At 39.8% G+C, this 17,742-nt stretch overlaps 1 protein-coding gene across 1 annotated transcript in view; it reads right to left on the bottom strand.

The window, feature by feature from the left end:
* Window positions 1-17,742, bottom strand: part of L3mbtl4 (L3MBTL histone methyl-lysine binding protein 4) — a 424,085-nt gene that overhangs the window by 205,689 nt on the left and 200,654 nt on the right. The window contains exon 12 of the mRNA XM_021218018.2: window positions 795-909. Within this exon, the coding sequence (XP_021073677.1) occupies window positions 795-909 (115 nt within the window). The remainder of the gene's footprint in view (window positions 1-794; window positions 910-17,742) is intronic.

The raw sequence follows: 17,742 nt of genomic DNA, 5'->3' as shown, positions 1-17,742 counted from the left end.
CCCTCACTATTAGCATCCCAGCATCAGCTGCCCTCACTATGAGCATCCCAGCATCAGCTGCCCTCACTATTAGCATCCCAGCATCAGCTGCCCTCGATATTAAGATTCAGGCTTCCCCTTAAGAAGCTGAAGGGTGGAAGGAGAGTCAGCAAGGGGAAGGAAACAAATGGGAGAATGGAGCATGTCTTAGGAAGGAAGGCCTGGACCTGGTGATTAGCTATGCCAGCCTAATTGGGTCAAAGGACTCCCTCAGACAAAATAAGGTATTCTAGTCAGAGACTCATTAGAATTTAGAGTGTTTAATTTCCTCCTTAGCTGTAAGTGGCTACAAAGGCAGAGATAATGCAGGTCCCAGTAAAACAGAACGCTCTTTCACTTTTATTTTTAAAATTCCTGAAGTTTTGAATATTTAATATTTTTTGAAAATTTTATAATTTGTTGTATAAGATAAAATTATCATGGGGTGCTTAAAGAACTGATCAAATTTTAATGACCAAAACTAGATGGATTTAGAAATTCTGGCTCAGCTCTTTGAGCCAAATTGTAGAAAAGAAAGATCGCTTTGGAAGACACAAGAATTATTTATTAGTGACTATTGCAGCTCATCTGTCGAAAGCTTGCCCTTTGAGGCTTAATTGTGAATAACTGGCTTCCAGAGCAGCTAGAATGCTGATTAATTAATTCACCTATCTGTTTCTCTGTGTTCAAATGACTATAATGACATAAATAAGCAACATTAACGGTGAAATTCAGGGTAAACACTTCTAAGCAACAGCAAAGATCAAATTGCTTACCATATGGCACTTCCAGCGGATGCCCTGTCACATCGCACCACCCAATGGGGTGGATGTCCTGGCTGTCAGCATCCACCCAATAGTCGTACTTATGGTCCCAGCCATCGAAATGAATCTGTTAAAAAAAAGGGGGGAGGGTATTGAGGAATTACTGTTTGGCGATTACTATATAACTCTGCCTTCATTAAAATATTTGAAACCAAATATCTGAAGTTGAAATCGAAACGGCATGTGTCACACGTTTATCAGACGTTGTCTAAAACTGGAAGTGGTAAGGCCAATGTGTTCTGTCAGCTAAGACGATTCTAGAGTGGTGAACAGGGGCACTTCTATCCCCAGCGACTGTCTGTGGACACCGTGAACATCATGTCACAGTCACTGAGATACCATTCACCAAGTTGACACCAGTATGAGCCCATAAAGGGTGTGAATCAGAGCACAGAAGCACCATCTTTCCTAAATCCTCACAAATAAGCAGAAACTCGGATATAATGGAGGCACACAGAGAAGACAAACATTTCTGGGGCTTGGGAAACTGCTCAGGAGTGCAGTGCTTGCCTAGGAAGTACAGGCCCTGCGTTCAGTTCCCAGCACACACAGAGAAGGATATGACTGGATGGATAATATGTGCACTGGAACTCATATGATAGGGCAAGAGAAGAATCTAGCAACCCACTTGGCATACAGGCTTATAATCATTTTATATTTTGTTAATTAAGAACTGAGCCATCTGTGTTCACATGAATACACACATGTATATACATATATGTACATAAATACACACATTCATATATATATGCTCCCACATGTGTCAATTATACATATAAGAAATTAAAACTCTAACAACTTATGAAATAAAAGTTAAGTATTTATTTCTTGAGTATACAAAACTCTGCAATAAAACATGCTGTCAGGATGATAAAGTGAATTTTGTATGAAGTAAAATAACAAACAATTCTACTATTCTCTTATATATTTTTGTTTGCATTGCCAATAAAATAGAGACTATGCCATTTTTAATGTAAAAGTGTTATTAATCCCAGTTATGGTGATATATGCTTATCAACTCAGCTACTGCAGAGGCTAAGGTAGGAGAAACAGCTTGGGCTGCAAAGTAACTTCAGGGCCAGTCTGGGCAATTTAGTGAGACTCTGCTTTAAAATAAGAACTAAAAGAAAAGAAAATAGCGACAGTAGTTATAACTCATTGTCCAATGATACAAATGGTCGCGCCAGTTCCTGGCATATGTGAAGCCCCAGATTCTCAGTACCGAGCAAAAGAAACAATAAACAGACTAGAGGTTTAGAATAACACACTCAAAAATCAAGAAAAACATAAAATAGATCATATGTATGTGTATATGGTATGTATGTATGTATGTACAGGAAGCCCCAATATTTTTCCTCAAGACTTATTTCTAAGCAAGTGCTTTTCAAAGTGTGGTTCCCAGACCGGTGGCATCAGTACCACATAGGCATGTGTTAGATATGCAGATTCCTAGACACACACACACACACCACGCCTCAGCTCTCTGAACCAGAAACGTTAATGTGTAGTACCTTGGTGTATGTAAGGTGTTCCTTCCAGTTGTGTCAAATTGATGCTGTGGCTTAAAAACCAATGATTGAGAAATGTTCTGGAGATATACTCCTATCCACATGTATGTGTGTTCATGCTCATCTGTGTGTACTCAAGATTTTGCAGATGGGCAAACATGCATGTGTGGATGTTCACATAGGCATCAGAAACAAATGTCTGATATTTTTTTCAGTTGTTCTCTGATTGATTTATGAGATGTGGCTCTTACTGACTGTGGAGCTCACTCCTTCAGCTAGACCAGTTAGAGCCAACAATCACAGGGACCCTCCTGACTTCACCTCTCAGGGCTGGTATTGAAGAAACACACTTCTGGTCTTGACTTTTCATAAGGGTGTTGAGGACTGAACGCAGGTCCTGATGATTTTGTGGCAATCACTTTATCACTGAGTCATCTCCTTAGCTTAGAAGACTGCGTTTCTAGGATTATCACCTAGTCATCTACCTAGCTTAAAAGACTACATTTCTATCAGACCTGACCTTCTGGCCATTAAAAAGTAACTTTTCATGCAAAAACTACACAGCTGGACAAAGTACACACAATGACTGGGTTTTGCTATGTTGCATTTACTATATAGTTAATTTTGGTTTCTGGGACAGGGTCTTAGTATACACAGGAAGACCTTAAACTCTCTACATATCCCAGGTTGGCTTGGACAACACATCAACATCTAAGCCATTCAAATGCCCCAGCCAAATGAAAAAAATGGAATTCCTAAGTAAAAGAAGGCATTCCAGATGAGCCATTAATGTTGGAGAAATTTCGCTACTTGTAATCAAGTCAGAGTGAGATTTAGCACAGCAGCCATCCTGAGCTGAGGACACACTGGCAGCAACTCAGAGTCAAAAAAAAAAAAAAAAAAGCAGTAGGAAGTTGAAGGGCACAATGGGGGAAAGACAGCCACAAGAATAAGAAAAGGTTTTAGGGGATGCTAACAAGACCTTTGTCAAACGTGAGACTACATACTTGTAGTTTGAGAAGTCAAGACACGATGCAAAGCCCGTGGGAAACAAAACCACATGAGAATACATGTTGCTATGAGTGCAGAAACCTGTGGGCTAGTCTGTAATCACATCTTCAGAATGGGACTGAGCTGCTAAAGCCACAGCGCTTGGAAATAGAGGTCAAGAGTTCAACTCCAGACCAAACCTATGAACAGGCTAAGGCCAAGAACCAATGTGTAAAAGAATTACAAGTAGCTAGCTGCCTGATGGTGCCTTCCTTTTAAAGAATAACCCCACTGTATACCCAATCACTCCTGGAATCCAGAGTGCAGAGCCATTTTTAGACAGACATGTCTACATTCAAATATAAACAGATGAACATGGATGGTGATTAGTGTTTCAAGAAGCATCCAGCAGATGCACACTGGGATGGCCCAGATCTTGTAATTATCACACAAGAACTTTAAGGTATCTGCTAAAATATTTTCAAGGGAAGTATTCTCACCCACAGACAGAATCTCAGCCTAGAAAGTATAAGGACGAAGAAGCAGGAGAAAGTTCGAGAACTCGATGCAAACTTTTTTTTAGGTCAAAACGTTGTGAAATTGAACAGCATATGAGAAGAGGCAGGAAAGAGGCCAAATTGCTGTGAACAAAGGTGCACAGAAAGGGCAACCTGAGGAACAGACAGTACAGGGCTTATATGATGAATACTGCCCTGGGGACCTGCCAGATCAGATCCAGTCTAAGCTGCCGAAGGAAGGACTGAGAGAAAGATTAGGAAAATAGTCACAACGGAGGATGTCAACTCAGAGGCTGTGGGTAAGATCCTCTCTACTTTGGCTCAAAACACCACTTTATGAATTTAAAAAGAATGGGAAAACTCAAGCTCAGTAAATAAAAGGGAAATAAGGGTTATGGAAATCATGGAAGGACCAGACAGTTGGCTAACTTCACATCAGCAACAGGGAACCGTAAGGCGATTCAAATGTCTGCCAACTCAGAATTTTACATTCTACATTAATACCTTTCGAAGATGGAAAGGAAGAAATGACCATTAAAAGCAGAAGAGTAAGAAGCTAGAGATTTTGGGTATCTGAAATGTGGCATTTTAGACGGGAGGAAAATGATGACAAATAATAACACTTCCAAGGAGTGATGGAGAGGAAAGGTGTGGGGGAGGGGCAAGGTGAGGTCCTTACAGTGATCATGCCCAGTCACCACACAGCAGAACGAAGCAGGAGAATCATCACACGGTCATCAGCACTCAAAGAAAACATAGTCCATGAAGTTCCATGCACTCTGACAGATACCCTTGACTTGCAGGCAGAGAGTGAGCTCCCTTAGCTCAGCAAGAAGAAGACGACATCCATAAAAAACCAGCGGCCAGTACCATAGTAAATATTATTTTGGGGTGCTTAAAACACACACAAAAGTATGAAGGGTAAAATGATAAAGTCGCATTATTCACACATGTTTTTTCCTGGAGAAAATATGATTGATTAAAAACATAATAAGAATTTAGCAATAGTTCATGATTAAAGACCGACATAAAATAATTGTATTCCTACATTCTGACAACAAACTGTGAAAATAATTGAACCATTAAGAGTAGCATTTCTTTTAAAAATGAAAGGCACGGATACGGTGAGATAGAGCTATAATTCTGGAATTTAGGCAGCAGAGGCAGAAGGATTGGGAGTTACAGGCCAGCCTGAGATAAGCTACAAGACCCTGTATGTCATACGCTCCCCCTCCCCCACTGCCCAAAGGACCTCTTAACAATGCATGTAAAAGCATAACAGAAAGGAAAAGACGTCTACACTCTAAAAACACTGCTAAGGCAAATTCAGTATAGCCCACATCAATAGAGATCATAATTATGCCCAGAAGAAAGATGTTATTTGTCCTATAATGCTCTATAAATTTAGCAAAGCTCACTGAAAACAGGAGGCCAGCACTTGGGAAACTGAGGCAGCAGAGTAGTGACTGTGAGGTCAGCCTGCCTCCATAGCAAGTTCCAGGACAGCCTGACCTATGTAGGGACCATCTTGTCACAAAAGTATATAACAAAGGCAAAAAGACAAAAGGATTTCCTTCAGTATCACCGAGAAGCTCAGTGGGGTACTGCACAGAAAGCAAAATGATGCAGAATGTCCTGAATGATTGAGAAAAGGATGGCAAAGTTGAAAGACTCATGTCTGACTTCTAGTTCAGTAACAGAACACTGAGCACAATGGGGACACACATACATGCACACACGCGCATACACATGCACACACACAGTTCATCTAAAAATAATATGCAAGGAGTATTTGATGAAGAAAGAACAGTTTTTCAACAATGTTCCTAGAGTAGCTATTTTGATAGCCACACTTAAAACAAAAGAAAACTAAAGTTCATATGTCACATACAAGTTAAACTGACCTTACAATCCACAGATACATGAACCTGAAGTGGATCATAGGTGCAAAAGCTAAAACTGTAACACCCAAGATAAAACTTGAAGAATCAGATAAAACTTTTGTGGTACTGGAATATTTGGGGATTGTTTTTTCAGACACATGCAATCAACATTTACGAATAAATTTAAACATTCAGTGTCCTCTATAATCAGAAACTTCGGCTTCTCAAAATAATCAGTAAGAAAAAGAAAAAGTAAGCTCAGACATTTGGAAATGTTCATACTAGCATGCTGATCACGCTAAAGATGACGGAAAAAATCCAATCAAATCATGGGCAAAGGACTCAATAGACACTTTGACAGCTGAAGGCTTGTGAAGGATCAACTAACCAAATCTCCAAACCATTCTGTCAGGGAAACCCAACCACATCCCAGTGCTAAAACCAGATGACACCAATCATTGGTGATGTCGGGGTTCTCCCATGCTATGAACCAGCGAGGTCAAGACAGAATACAGAAAACAGGCCAAGCAAGCCTTGGACTTTGCCCTGTGGAGTTAAACTTTTGTAGTTTACCTTTTATACAATTGGGTCTAAAAAAAAAAAAAAAAAAACCACAAGTCTCAACGTATCTTTGATAGTAGATACAATGCTTTTATACACACTGTTCATTTTCCTGTATCCATTAGGCATCCTCAATTATCATTTCCCAAGCTGGACATACTTCCTCATGGTGGACTCTATTTTAACCCATCAATGTGATGCTCCCATCCTCTCCAACCTCCGGATACACAGTAAAAATTTTGAACCCATAACATATTTATGAAAGACATTTTCATCATTTTAGATCTCCATCTCTCTGGAGAGAAAATCCAATTATAAAAATTCTAACCAGATGGTCAAGTTATTAGAGGCAATTGGCACTGATGGATATTTACAGAATCTCTCTGAAAAGCACACGGGCATCGTGAAAACCAAATCGTTCCTAGCATCATGGTTCATATGTGGATGCTTTCCCCCAGGGCTGAGATTCTATAAAGCAAATACAGGTTTGCCTTGCTCCCACTTCTATGGACTTGAAGCCAGAGGTCAGATCATTAATCAAGTATTATCTTATATTACTATTGCCAAACAGTAACACTTCCATTGGTACTAACATGGTATCCAGAAGTTATCAATAGCTAATGCTTTGCATATTTAGGGGTTAAATCATCACGTTAAAATATCAGTAGGGATTAACCTCTTACTGTAAATCTAAAGATATATGCTCTGTGAGAAGATTCTGTCTTTCTATACTGATCCTAATGATCTGTTCAAAGCACTCCTTGCAGATTCCCCCCAGCCAAGTAAGTTTACCTCTCTTCAGGCACTTTTTTCTGGCACCATGGATCTTAGTGTTGTGGTTCATATAGTGTGAGGTCTCAACCCCTTGTCTGAACAATGTATAAGATGGTAACCATGGTAGATTGGAGATAAAATATTTAGAAAATTTCAATGTCCACTCACAATAATTTTATTATCAAGAATAAATACTGTACTTGTTTCCACCTGCCAAATGATTTTTAAATATTAATATCCAGTGGAAACGGCTTCAAGCACATATATTCAAAGTCTTCAAGTCTACTCAACTGCTTATATAAGTTATCAACACGCAGTGATTCTAACTTATTTAAATATACTCTTTACAGAATCTGGCCCAGCTTCTGTTTAATGCATAGTTTAGATAACTGAAAATTCATTCAGTTGAAGCTAGACCCTTAGATTTCATTACAGGACAAAGAACCAAATTTTAGTATGTTATCCTGGAATCTATTACTCAGAGCTACTGGTGCTAATGAGGCTACACTTTATCATGCTGCCTCTGAGGTTAGCTCGGAGCTTTATTGAAGAATGTCATTCAGACTTTCAGAACAGTGGCAGGCTGGGTGTCTGTTCCATTACAGGCTGAATGCTGTATCAAACTTTCACAGAACAGCACTGGAATCCAACTGCAGCAGTTTTGGGCAAGGTATGGTATACTTTATTTTTGTATGACATATACAACATGTATTATATGTAGCGTAAAGTCCATAATATATTGTTTTCACAATGATTTACAGAGCTTCTGAGAAGGTAAAAGTTTGGATAGATTATATCACATAGTCAGAAAGGGATGTGTTTCACTGACTTAGAGGAACATGTAAGAAAATGAACACACACACACACACACACACACACACATACTCTTTCACAATGAGAATAAGAGATTACTGAATAATCCAGAGATGCAGCCCAGAACAATGGATGACTTCCCATGTTAAATAGAGCTATGCAATTGACTAGATTATCTTTACCCCAGAATGGATAAAAGAAAAAGACGGTGAAGGAACAAAAAAGTCACATATATGTACTTTAAAAATATTTTATTCTTATATGTCACTAACTACATTTTACATATGAAACTACTAAGTAAGAAACATATAATGGATCTGCCATTTCCATCCCACTGTGACTTTGAAACCCTTGCTTTTGCCCAGGCCAAAATGCACAATCCACTTCCTGTGTTCATTCTGGGAGAGTAATCTCAATCCATTTCCCTGATCAGTTTCTCTGAATCTACCCATGATCTTCAAAATCTCCCTTCTATTCCATGTTCAATATTCTGATAAGTATTACAGAAAGTGTGTGTTTGTGTGCACGTGTGTGTGCATGTGTGAAGGTCTGATGTTTTTCTTCTTTATGTTCTTCACCTTTTTTTTTTTTTTTTTTGAGATGGTTTCTCAGCAATGAACTCACCAATGGGCTACAGTGGTTGAGCAGTAAGCCCCAGGGATCCCCTCTCTGTGCCTCCCAGGCCTAGGATTACCACTGAGTGCCAGGCATTGCTAAGGAGGAGGGCTCAGTTCTTGTGTTTGCAAAGCCAGCTACTTTAAACTTCTTTACATTTTTGATGCTTTCATTGATCGTGTCTCTTAAGCTGATAATCATTTCATTCTCTAACAAAATTCTTAGTATGGTATGGTTGAAGATGGAGATGAAAGTCCTATAGTATTAGTTGAATGTAGTTTTGAGATTTTTTTTTTTTTTTTTTTTTTGGTGCTTCTGTAACTTAGGACCTTGGCCATAGAGTCGGTTCTTTGATGTGTTTGCCTTTAAGCCCACAGTTTTATCTAAGGCAATCAAGAATAATTTTTTAAAGTCATATGCCCACTCTCTTTTATAAGACGGGAACTGGAGAGAAATCCAGCTGGAGGGTCAGTACAGATGCCATTCACCTCCACGTGATTCTCCTTGCGACAAATAACATCTGCCTAAATTTCCATTTCTCCAGCTCTATGGTTATAGTGGTAACAAATACAATCCATTTTCCCCATAGGCTATGCTCTCTCCATAAAATTCTCACCAGGAATAAAAATGCCCAAATTTGTAATAGAATTCCAAGGGCTTTCTTTTTTTTTTAAGTTTTTAAATATCTCATCTCTAGGAATGGCAAAAGCCACCTTCAGTGCCCCAGGGCTCCATAACTGTAGGAAGTACACTAGGAATGAAAACCAAAAGCTCTTTCATAAGTTGTATGAGGATAAGTAACCTCAAAATCAGTTTATGATTATAGCTAGCATAAATATTTTCATTACCTCTGCCATAAGTTTATGAAGTTTGAGACCCTGAGGCAGTAAATGGAGTGATGATGGCAAACATTGTATATGCACTGTTAACTCAGAGAGCACATCTTTTCACATATTCAGCCGGCTGGTACCACCGTCATCTCCACACACCCCCATCACCATCATCTTTCCCACCACTATCACCATCTTCCCCACCACCACCATCATCTCCATCACCACCATGCCTATCACTACCATCACCATCATCCCTACCATCACCACCATTGCCATGATCTCCACCATCATCACCACCACCACCACCACCACCACCACCACCACCATTATGTTCTCTTCAGGATACTGGTCCTTGTGGAGGAAACGGTTTCAATACACACTTCCTGTTTGTCTTGAAATTCTAGATTCCCACCATAGATCTATCTGGATACTTACCAACTCAAGAGAGATGTAAGCAGTATGTGTAAAGGAAGATCTCTGTGAACAGATAGCCCGTGTGGTGATCATCTTTAGAGAGACGACCGTTGCTGGACATGTTAGAACTTATCGGGAATCCCAACATAGGGAAGACTAAAGTAGAAGGATTGCAAGTTCAAGGCTAGCCTGGACTACAAATTAATCAATTACAACAAAAAAGAACAAACACCAACAGTGAACGGAAATTATTAATGACAAAGGGATCATTATTTCCATCAGACAATCCTGTGGAGCACAACCGGAAACCTTCTAGAAAAGTTAAGAAATGATAGTGCCAGATAATGTAAATATGAGATAATTACAAGTAAATATTCAATAACCAATAAACTAAAGGTGGTAGAGTCATCTCATGTAGTTCTCACACAATATGAGAAAACTACTCTAATTAGCTGCAATTTTCAAAGTTTCCCAGTAAGAATTAAATGCACAGAAATTAGTATAAGGAATGCAGAACAAATGCATTGTACACTATGGCACAATGGATACACTTTGAATCATACAGTATTTGCATGCACCACCATCCACATGCACCATCCACATGTACTACCATCTGGATGCACATCCATATGAACCATCCACATGCATAATTTGCATGCACCACCCACATGACCATCCACATGCACAATCCACATGCATCATTCACATGCATTATGCACATGCACTAACCACATGCACCATCTGCATGTACCATCCACACGGACCATCCACATGCATATCCACATGCATGAACATCCACACTCACTATCCACATGTATAATATGCATGTACCATCTGCATGTAGAATCCACATGTACCATCCACATGCACCATCCACATTCACCATTCACATGCACCATCCACATGTACAGTCCACATGCACCATCTTCATGCACCATCTGCATGGATAATCAGCAAAATGGAAACAGATACAAGAGCAGCTATTAGTAGCTAATGCATCATGAAATGATTTCTAAAACGTCTGAAGTAAGAAACAGTTATCTTTATAACTCCAATAGCTTATACGCACATGCATACGCACGCGTGCACACACACACACACACACACACACACACACCCTCGTAACCTTACAAAATGAATTTGAGTCTTACATGTTACCCACAGTAAAACATGAAACTTATGAATTACTCCTTTTCCTATGGTGCCCTACAGAGAGTTGGGCACAACTTTGTTGAGATTGATATACGTTGTGTGTATAAGGATTTGGATTTGAGGTTAGCCTTCTTAAAAGCCATAGTCTACAAGGAGACTGAACTATTTACATCTGTGATTATGACAATGAGAGATTCTTCGGAACTGTTAAACGGTTTAACTGCCAAAGGCCAGTCGGTCTCCCAATGTTGGATCCATAGTGCAAAGAAAATGCTAAAGAAGAAAGTCACTATTCAGTGGAAGTTTTATTTTTCAGAATTGCAGTATAAAAACTTAATATTTCTACATTTAGTAATGATTTAAAATCCTAGACTTTTATGGTTATAAGAATAAATCATAATATAGGTAATAGAAATGAATTTACTAGCCTACTTTCCTGCTACAAGTTACATTCTATTATGTATTTTCTTGATACAGTTTTAATAAAAGAAATAGTTCATTGTTTTCAATAAGCATACTATTCGATATAAATTTGTTCTATTTTAAAATAAAAGGGGGCTGTTTTATTATTCAGTGACTGTATTAGTATAGTAACAAATGTTTGTTTTCTGAAATTCCTAATTCTAATAAATTTTGTACAAGTATATAAGAAGTTTATGATTAATAACATCCTCCCATAAATAATAAAGCTATTTGCTTAAGACTTTAAATAATATTAAACACTGTGGAAGTTTGCAAACTTAACAAATGTGGTTTCCTCTACAGAGGGGGGAAATGTGGGACGGAGAGTCACAAGACAACAGCCTCTGTAAACTAGACTTGTGAGTAAAATTGTTTGCATACAAATAAATTAAAACCCAAGATAAAGTTGGTTTGTGTGTTGTTTCTAGACAAGGAATACAGGGTAAGAAATAGGGTTCAGGCTTGCTCAGTGCAGTTGGTTTGGCTTCTTAAGTCAGAGTATACGAAACTCCGTTATGATCACAGTAAATCAAAGTTCTACAAAATAGCCAAATTAAAACATGTGGTAGAGAACTGAAATTTGGTATTCAGGTTTTACTTAAGATGAAGGTGGCACAGGACAGAAGTCAGAGTTATGGAAAGGGTAGGTAGGCAGGGCTCACAAGAACTGAACCTGCAGAGTGAGACTGGTAAAGAGAAGCTTAAAGGGCCAGCTGCAGGAGGCTGCATATCCCTGGGCATGCTGGTTCTGAAGGGCAGGCTTTTAGAAGCAGCACTGGCAGCCTTCACTCTCTGGCTGGTGGTTGGATTTGGGCCAGGGCAAAGTTATCCACAGGCACTGGGAGGGGAGAGAGAGAGAGAGAGAGAGAGAGAGAGAGAGAGAGAGAGAGAGAGAGAGATCCTGAGGGCAAGGATTCTCTCCTGCTAATCCCAATGTTGACAAAGGTTGTGATTCTAACATGACTCTCTCCAGAACATCAATTCTCTCAGCCTCACATATTATGGCTGCTGTCCTCACTGCCCAACATGCCATTTATTACATTCTATACGGACCCTGTTTCTAGGAGAATTGATGAGTCTGCAAAGATACAGCAAGAATTCGATTAAAAAGTGACAAAGAAATAACAAACAGTAGTACTAAGAATTGAAAAAAATAAGGCAAGATAGTCAAGACAGAAAGGCCGAAAGCGGGTATGGGACACTATGGGAGGTATGGCCGTCAGAATGGAGACACAGCAAACAGACAGGAGAAATCACAACGGGTGTGGCTGACAACAGCAGCCAGAGTCAGTCATCCTGGGGATCCAATACCCAAGGCCTCTGAAAGCACCTGTCCACACATGGTACTCAGAAGCTCATGCACATACAGACCCATTCCAAAGGACCATTGTGCATTTTTCCTAAGAGCTGTGTACAGGGAGGTGGGAACATATTACTAGCATGGACTTACAAGGTATGACTGAAGACAAGGCTGAGAAAATGGAGCAGAATAGCATTATTGCATATGTTTCAGATAAGAGATATAGTAGTTTTCTCTGAAGACTGAGAGATGGCAGCACTGGAGAGCCAAGAAATGGTTTGAATACGCTTGGTGCAGAGCATGGCACTATTAGGCAGTGTAGCCCTGTTGGAGTAGGTGTGGCCTTGTTGGAGTAGATGTGGCCTTGTTGGAAGAAGTGTGCTACTTTTTGGGTGGGCTTTGAGACCCTTTTCCCAGCCACATATAGGAGACAGTCTTCTCCTGTTTGCCTTTGGATCAAATAATAGAACTCTCAGCTCCTCTAATGCCAGGATTGCCTGGATGCTGCCAGGCTTCCCACAATGATGATAATAGACTGAACCTCAGAACCATAAGCCATCCCCAGTTAAATGTCATTTATAAGAGTTGCCTTGGTCATGGTATCTCTTCACAGCAATGGAAATGCTAGCTAAGACAATTTCTTTCAGTGCTCCAATCCTAGGTGTGGATAGAAATTTATTGAGAAAACTGACGTGGTCAGAGCAGGTTTTTACCTCTTAGTTCCTACGGCAGACAAGAGACATTGGTTCTTGTCTGAGGGTCATCCATGGCTGAGAGTCATCCAAGAGCAACAAGGCAAGTTTACAGGCAAATGTGAGGTCATTCAAGGTATGTTGTTGGGTTGGTCTATGGTGGAGTTAGAGAAAGAAGAGGAGAGGGGAAGGAAGGGACAGGGGAAAGAGCTACAGTCATGCCTTGTGACTTAGGATGCACATTAGTCTGCTCTAGTCATGAATACCCATGGGTACCTAATAGACAGTGGGACACATAGGGCCTGGGTGAGGCTGCAGGGAAACAGAAGCAGATTAGACAGCCTGATAGACAGGAGGGTGCTTACAAAAGAGCTTTCAGAAGAGAGAACTTGAAGCCTGCCTTGTATGATGCTTAGGCCTACCAGGAACAATGGAATCAGTGGCAAGGACATTACAAATGTGTGCGATTATGGCATCAACACCACATTACCTCTTCTGATCCAATCTGGGTGCAAAGCAAGCATAGTAAGAGAGCTCACATTGCTTCCTGTCTGCTCAGTAGATGCCTGTGAGAACTAAATGCTTGCGTTTATCAAATCTACTTAAGATGCCACTTTAAAACATTTTACAGAGCTTCTTTTCCCAAAACGAACTTGTAGTTCTCTCCAACGTGACTAAACATTGGCATTGTGTATATCTAAGACGTCCAGTCATAATACACAAAGACGTTGGCAATTTTCAAGAATGCATTGCAGAGTACGTTGGGTTTCATTATCAAGTTCCTTACAGCCATGCCCTGTGATGGATCACTAGAGAAAATGTACACCACTTCTGAGGAGGAAAGAAAGCTAGCTTAAATTCTGTTATTAATTCAAAAATTCTACTCAGTGTTTGTGTTAACATGGGCCAATCCCTCCGAAGCAGGCAATTTTTCCAGTGTCTGCAGGAGGCCTTCCAACTTCATCTTAGCCAAAAATTCACAGCAATCAGAACAATGGATCCAGAAATATACCAGATTTCTGTGGAAAACAAGTGATGCTCAAGCCAGAAAGTAACTTGCAAACAGACGATGTGAAATGTTTGCCATTAAGATTTTTATATGATTTCCTATATTTTGCTTAATCAAATATCAGAAATCTAGCTTATTCTTGACGAAATCACATTTGTCTAATACGGTCTCTGACATAGAAATTAGGCTCAGGTAATCATTCACAACCTGGGCTTCAGACGGAGGTGGTGAACATGGAAACAGAAGCACTGAATAAAGAGCTAATCACATAGAGATAATTTTTTTAACTTTAGCCACATTTTTAATTAGATATTTTCTTTATTTACATTTCAAATGTTATTCCCTTTCATATTTTCCTCTCCAAAGATCTCCTATCACCTCCCCTGTAGCCCTGCTCCCCAACCCACACACTACTGCTTCCTGGCCCTGGCATTTCCCTATACTGGGACACAGACCCTTCACAGGACCAAGGGTCTCTCCTCCCATTGATGACTGACTAGGCCATCCTCTGCTACATATGCAGCTAGAGCCATGAGTCCCACCATGTGTTTTCTTTAGTCCCAGGGAGCTCTGGGGGTACTAGTTAGTTCAAATTGTTGTTTCTCCTAGAGGGCTGCAAACCCCATTATCTCCTTGGGTACTTTCTCTAACTTCTTCATTGGGGACCCTGTGCTCCATCCAATGGATTACTGTGAGCATCCACTTCTGTATTTGCCAAGTACTGGCAAAGCCACTCAGAAGACAGCTATATGAGGCTCCTGTCAGCAAAATCTTGTTGGTATCTGCAATAAATAGTGTCTGAGTTTGGTGGTTGTTTATGGGATGGATCCTCAGGTGGGGAAGTCTCTGGATGGTCATTTCTGCAGTCTCTGCTCTGAACTTTGTCTCTATAACTCCTTCCATGGGTATTTTGTTCCCCCTTCTAAGGAGGATCGAAATATCCACACTTTGGTCTTCCTTCTTCTTGAGTTTCATGTGTTTTGCAAGTTGTACCTTGGGTATTCTGAGCTTCTGGGCTAATATCCACTTATCAGTGAGTGAATATCATGTGTGTTCTTTTGTGATTGGGTTACCTCACTCAAGATGTTATCCTCTGGATCTATCCATTTGTCTAAGAATTTCATAAATCATTGTTTTAATAGCTGCATAGTACTCCATTGCATAAATGTACCAAATTTTCTGTATCCATTCCTCTGTTAAAATAATTTTGTTATCTAATACAAACCAGAGAAAAAATTTCCTACCTAATATTTTCCATAAATTTCTGTAAACATCCACAATAATTTCATGGCTAGTATTTTTTTCTCTTTTTTTGTTCTCCCAGTTTTCTTCCTTGGAATCTCAGGGCACAAATCTCTAATTCAAAGTTATTGTGACACACAAAGTTTATACACAAGCCCTACTAAATCCCACCTGCTGATATCAGACGGTGGTATTGATAACTAGCTGTGTGATATTTCTAATTATATAGATATCTATTGGACACAAAAGTCCTGCCTAATACAAATAATATTTAAACTGTAATGGAAAACAGATATACAAATACTCAATAGTATTGTTTTCAAAAGTGTTCAATGAGGGAATGGTAAATTATACCGACACTGAGATAGCACCTTATCTCAGTAAGAAAGGCTCTTATCAAAAAGTCAGACAGGCAGATCTTTTGTTGAAGATGTGAAAAGAGAGGTAGTTGTCTAAGCCATTTGGGAAAAAAATGGCAGTTCTGCTCCCCCCCCCAAATAAAGAAAACTAGAACTGCCATGTGAGTCTATGTTTCTATTTCTAGATACATGCAAGAAAATAAAATCAATACATCTGTGAAACATCCGCATTCCCACTTTTAACGCAGCATTGTTTATAATAGTAAAATATATATATATATATATATATATATATATATATATATATATATATATATAAGTGTCCATCAAATGGTGGAAACTGGAGAGAGGTGTGGTACATGGGCATAGTGGAATGCTATGCGGTATCACTGACGACAACACAGACTGGATTGAAGATCTTTATAGCAAATGAAACATGCCGGACACAGGAAGACAGTGCTGGGTACAGCTGATCAATGGGAACTAAGTTATAACCAGGAACAATTCTGTGGTCATCAGGGAGGGAGGTCTGGTACCTGAGACCACAGATGTCTAAAACCTAGATGAAAGGATTTTCAATGTTCTCAATGTAAAGGGATGATAATTAATTACCTAGACATGTTTGCCTTGATTTAAATAGTATACACTATGTACTTATAAGCACAAATACATACAACTTACATGCATGTATATCAATTAAATACATTTAAACATTATTTTAAAAATTATTAGTCATTTTTTCTGTCTCTATAGCCTATATCTTGAGGAATTCTGCTTTAGGATGGTTTGAATAATACTTGTCCTCCATAGGCTCAGGCTTTTGAACATGTGGTAGTGCTGTTTGGGAAGGTATGGAACCTTTAAGGGGTGGAGACTTGCTGAGGGAAAATGTCAGTTGGGCTAGGGTTTATAACCTCTCCCCACTTCCAGTTCTTCTCTCCTCTCAGTGTTCTTCTTCATTCTCTGTATCCTCTCCCCCCTCTCTCTCCACTCTCTCCCTCTCCTCCTCCTCTCTCTCTCTTCCCCTTCCCCTCTCTCTATCACTCCCCCACCTTTCTCCTATATATGAATGAAAAAGTGATTAGACAGATTGTGACCCTGGAATTCACCAGCTTTTCCTGACTTTCGCCATGACTTCTGTACCATGATAGACTATTTTCCTACGGAAGTGTGATCCAAACCAAACCCTTTCTCCCCAAAGTCACTTTTGTCAGAATATTTTACCTCCACTGCTGAAAACAGGTAGGATGTTGAACTGAAGGATAAGCAAATTTGATGTACCAGAACGACAAGCTGTCTTAGAAACCAGAAACTTAGAAACTGAAACTTCTAAAGAAACTGGGGTCCAAGAAGCTGAATGACCTTCGCAGCAGGGTAGAAGTTGCTATCCTTTGCTTCTTGAGCAAGGGTGGCCTACTGCACTAACCCCTGAGCTTTTGGTGAATTTGGTGCTGGACAAGGAACTAACCCAGCCACAAAGCAAATGGAGTCAGGGAGCTGATGGCCATGGGCTGAGAGGATACAGTGCGGAGGTGCTACATGTACTCCAGTAGTGACAAGTGTGACAGGTCCCCAAAACCTGGGCGCTGTCCCGAGGCGAAAAGTTCACGGAAACTTAGTCTCCTGGAATTGTGGCATCCTGTATAATGAATGCTCCAGTGTCCTTGCTTTAGTTGGAAAACAGATCCATGTGCTTTCCCTTAATATTGCCTTATTATAAGTGCTTTTAAGTATTGACTTTTTGACATAGCTAAGTTAGATCCTAGGCATTCAGC

The sequence above is a fragment of the Mus pahari genome, chromosome 18 (assembly GCF_900095145.1).
Source record: "Mus pahari chromosome 18, PAHARI_EIJ_v1.1, whole genome shotgun sequence".
In the NCBI taxonomy this organism is placed as follows: domain Eukaryota; kingdom Metazoa; phylum Chordata; class Mammalia; order Rodentia; family Muridae; genus Mus; species Mus pahari.
The sequence above is the reverse complement of the archived record's forward strand: the minus strand, read 5'-3'. Positions and strand labels throughout refer to the sequence as shown.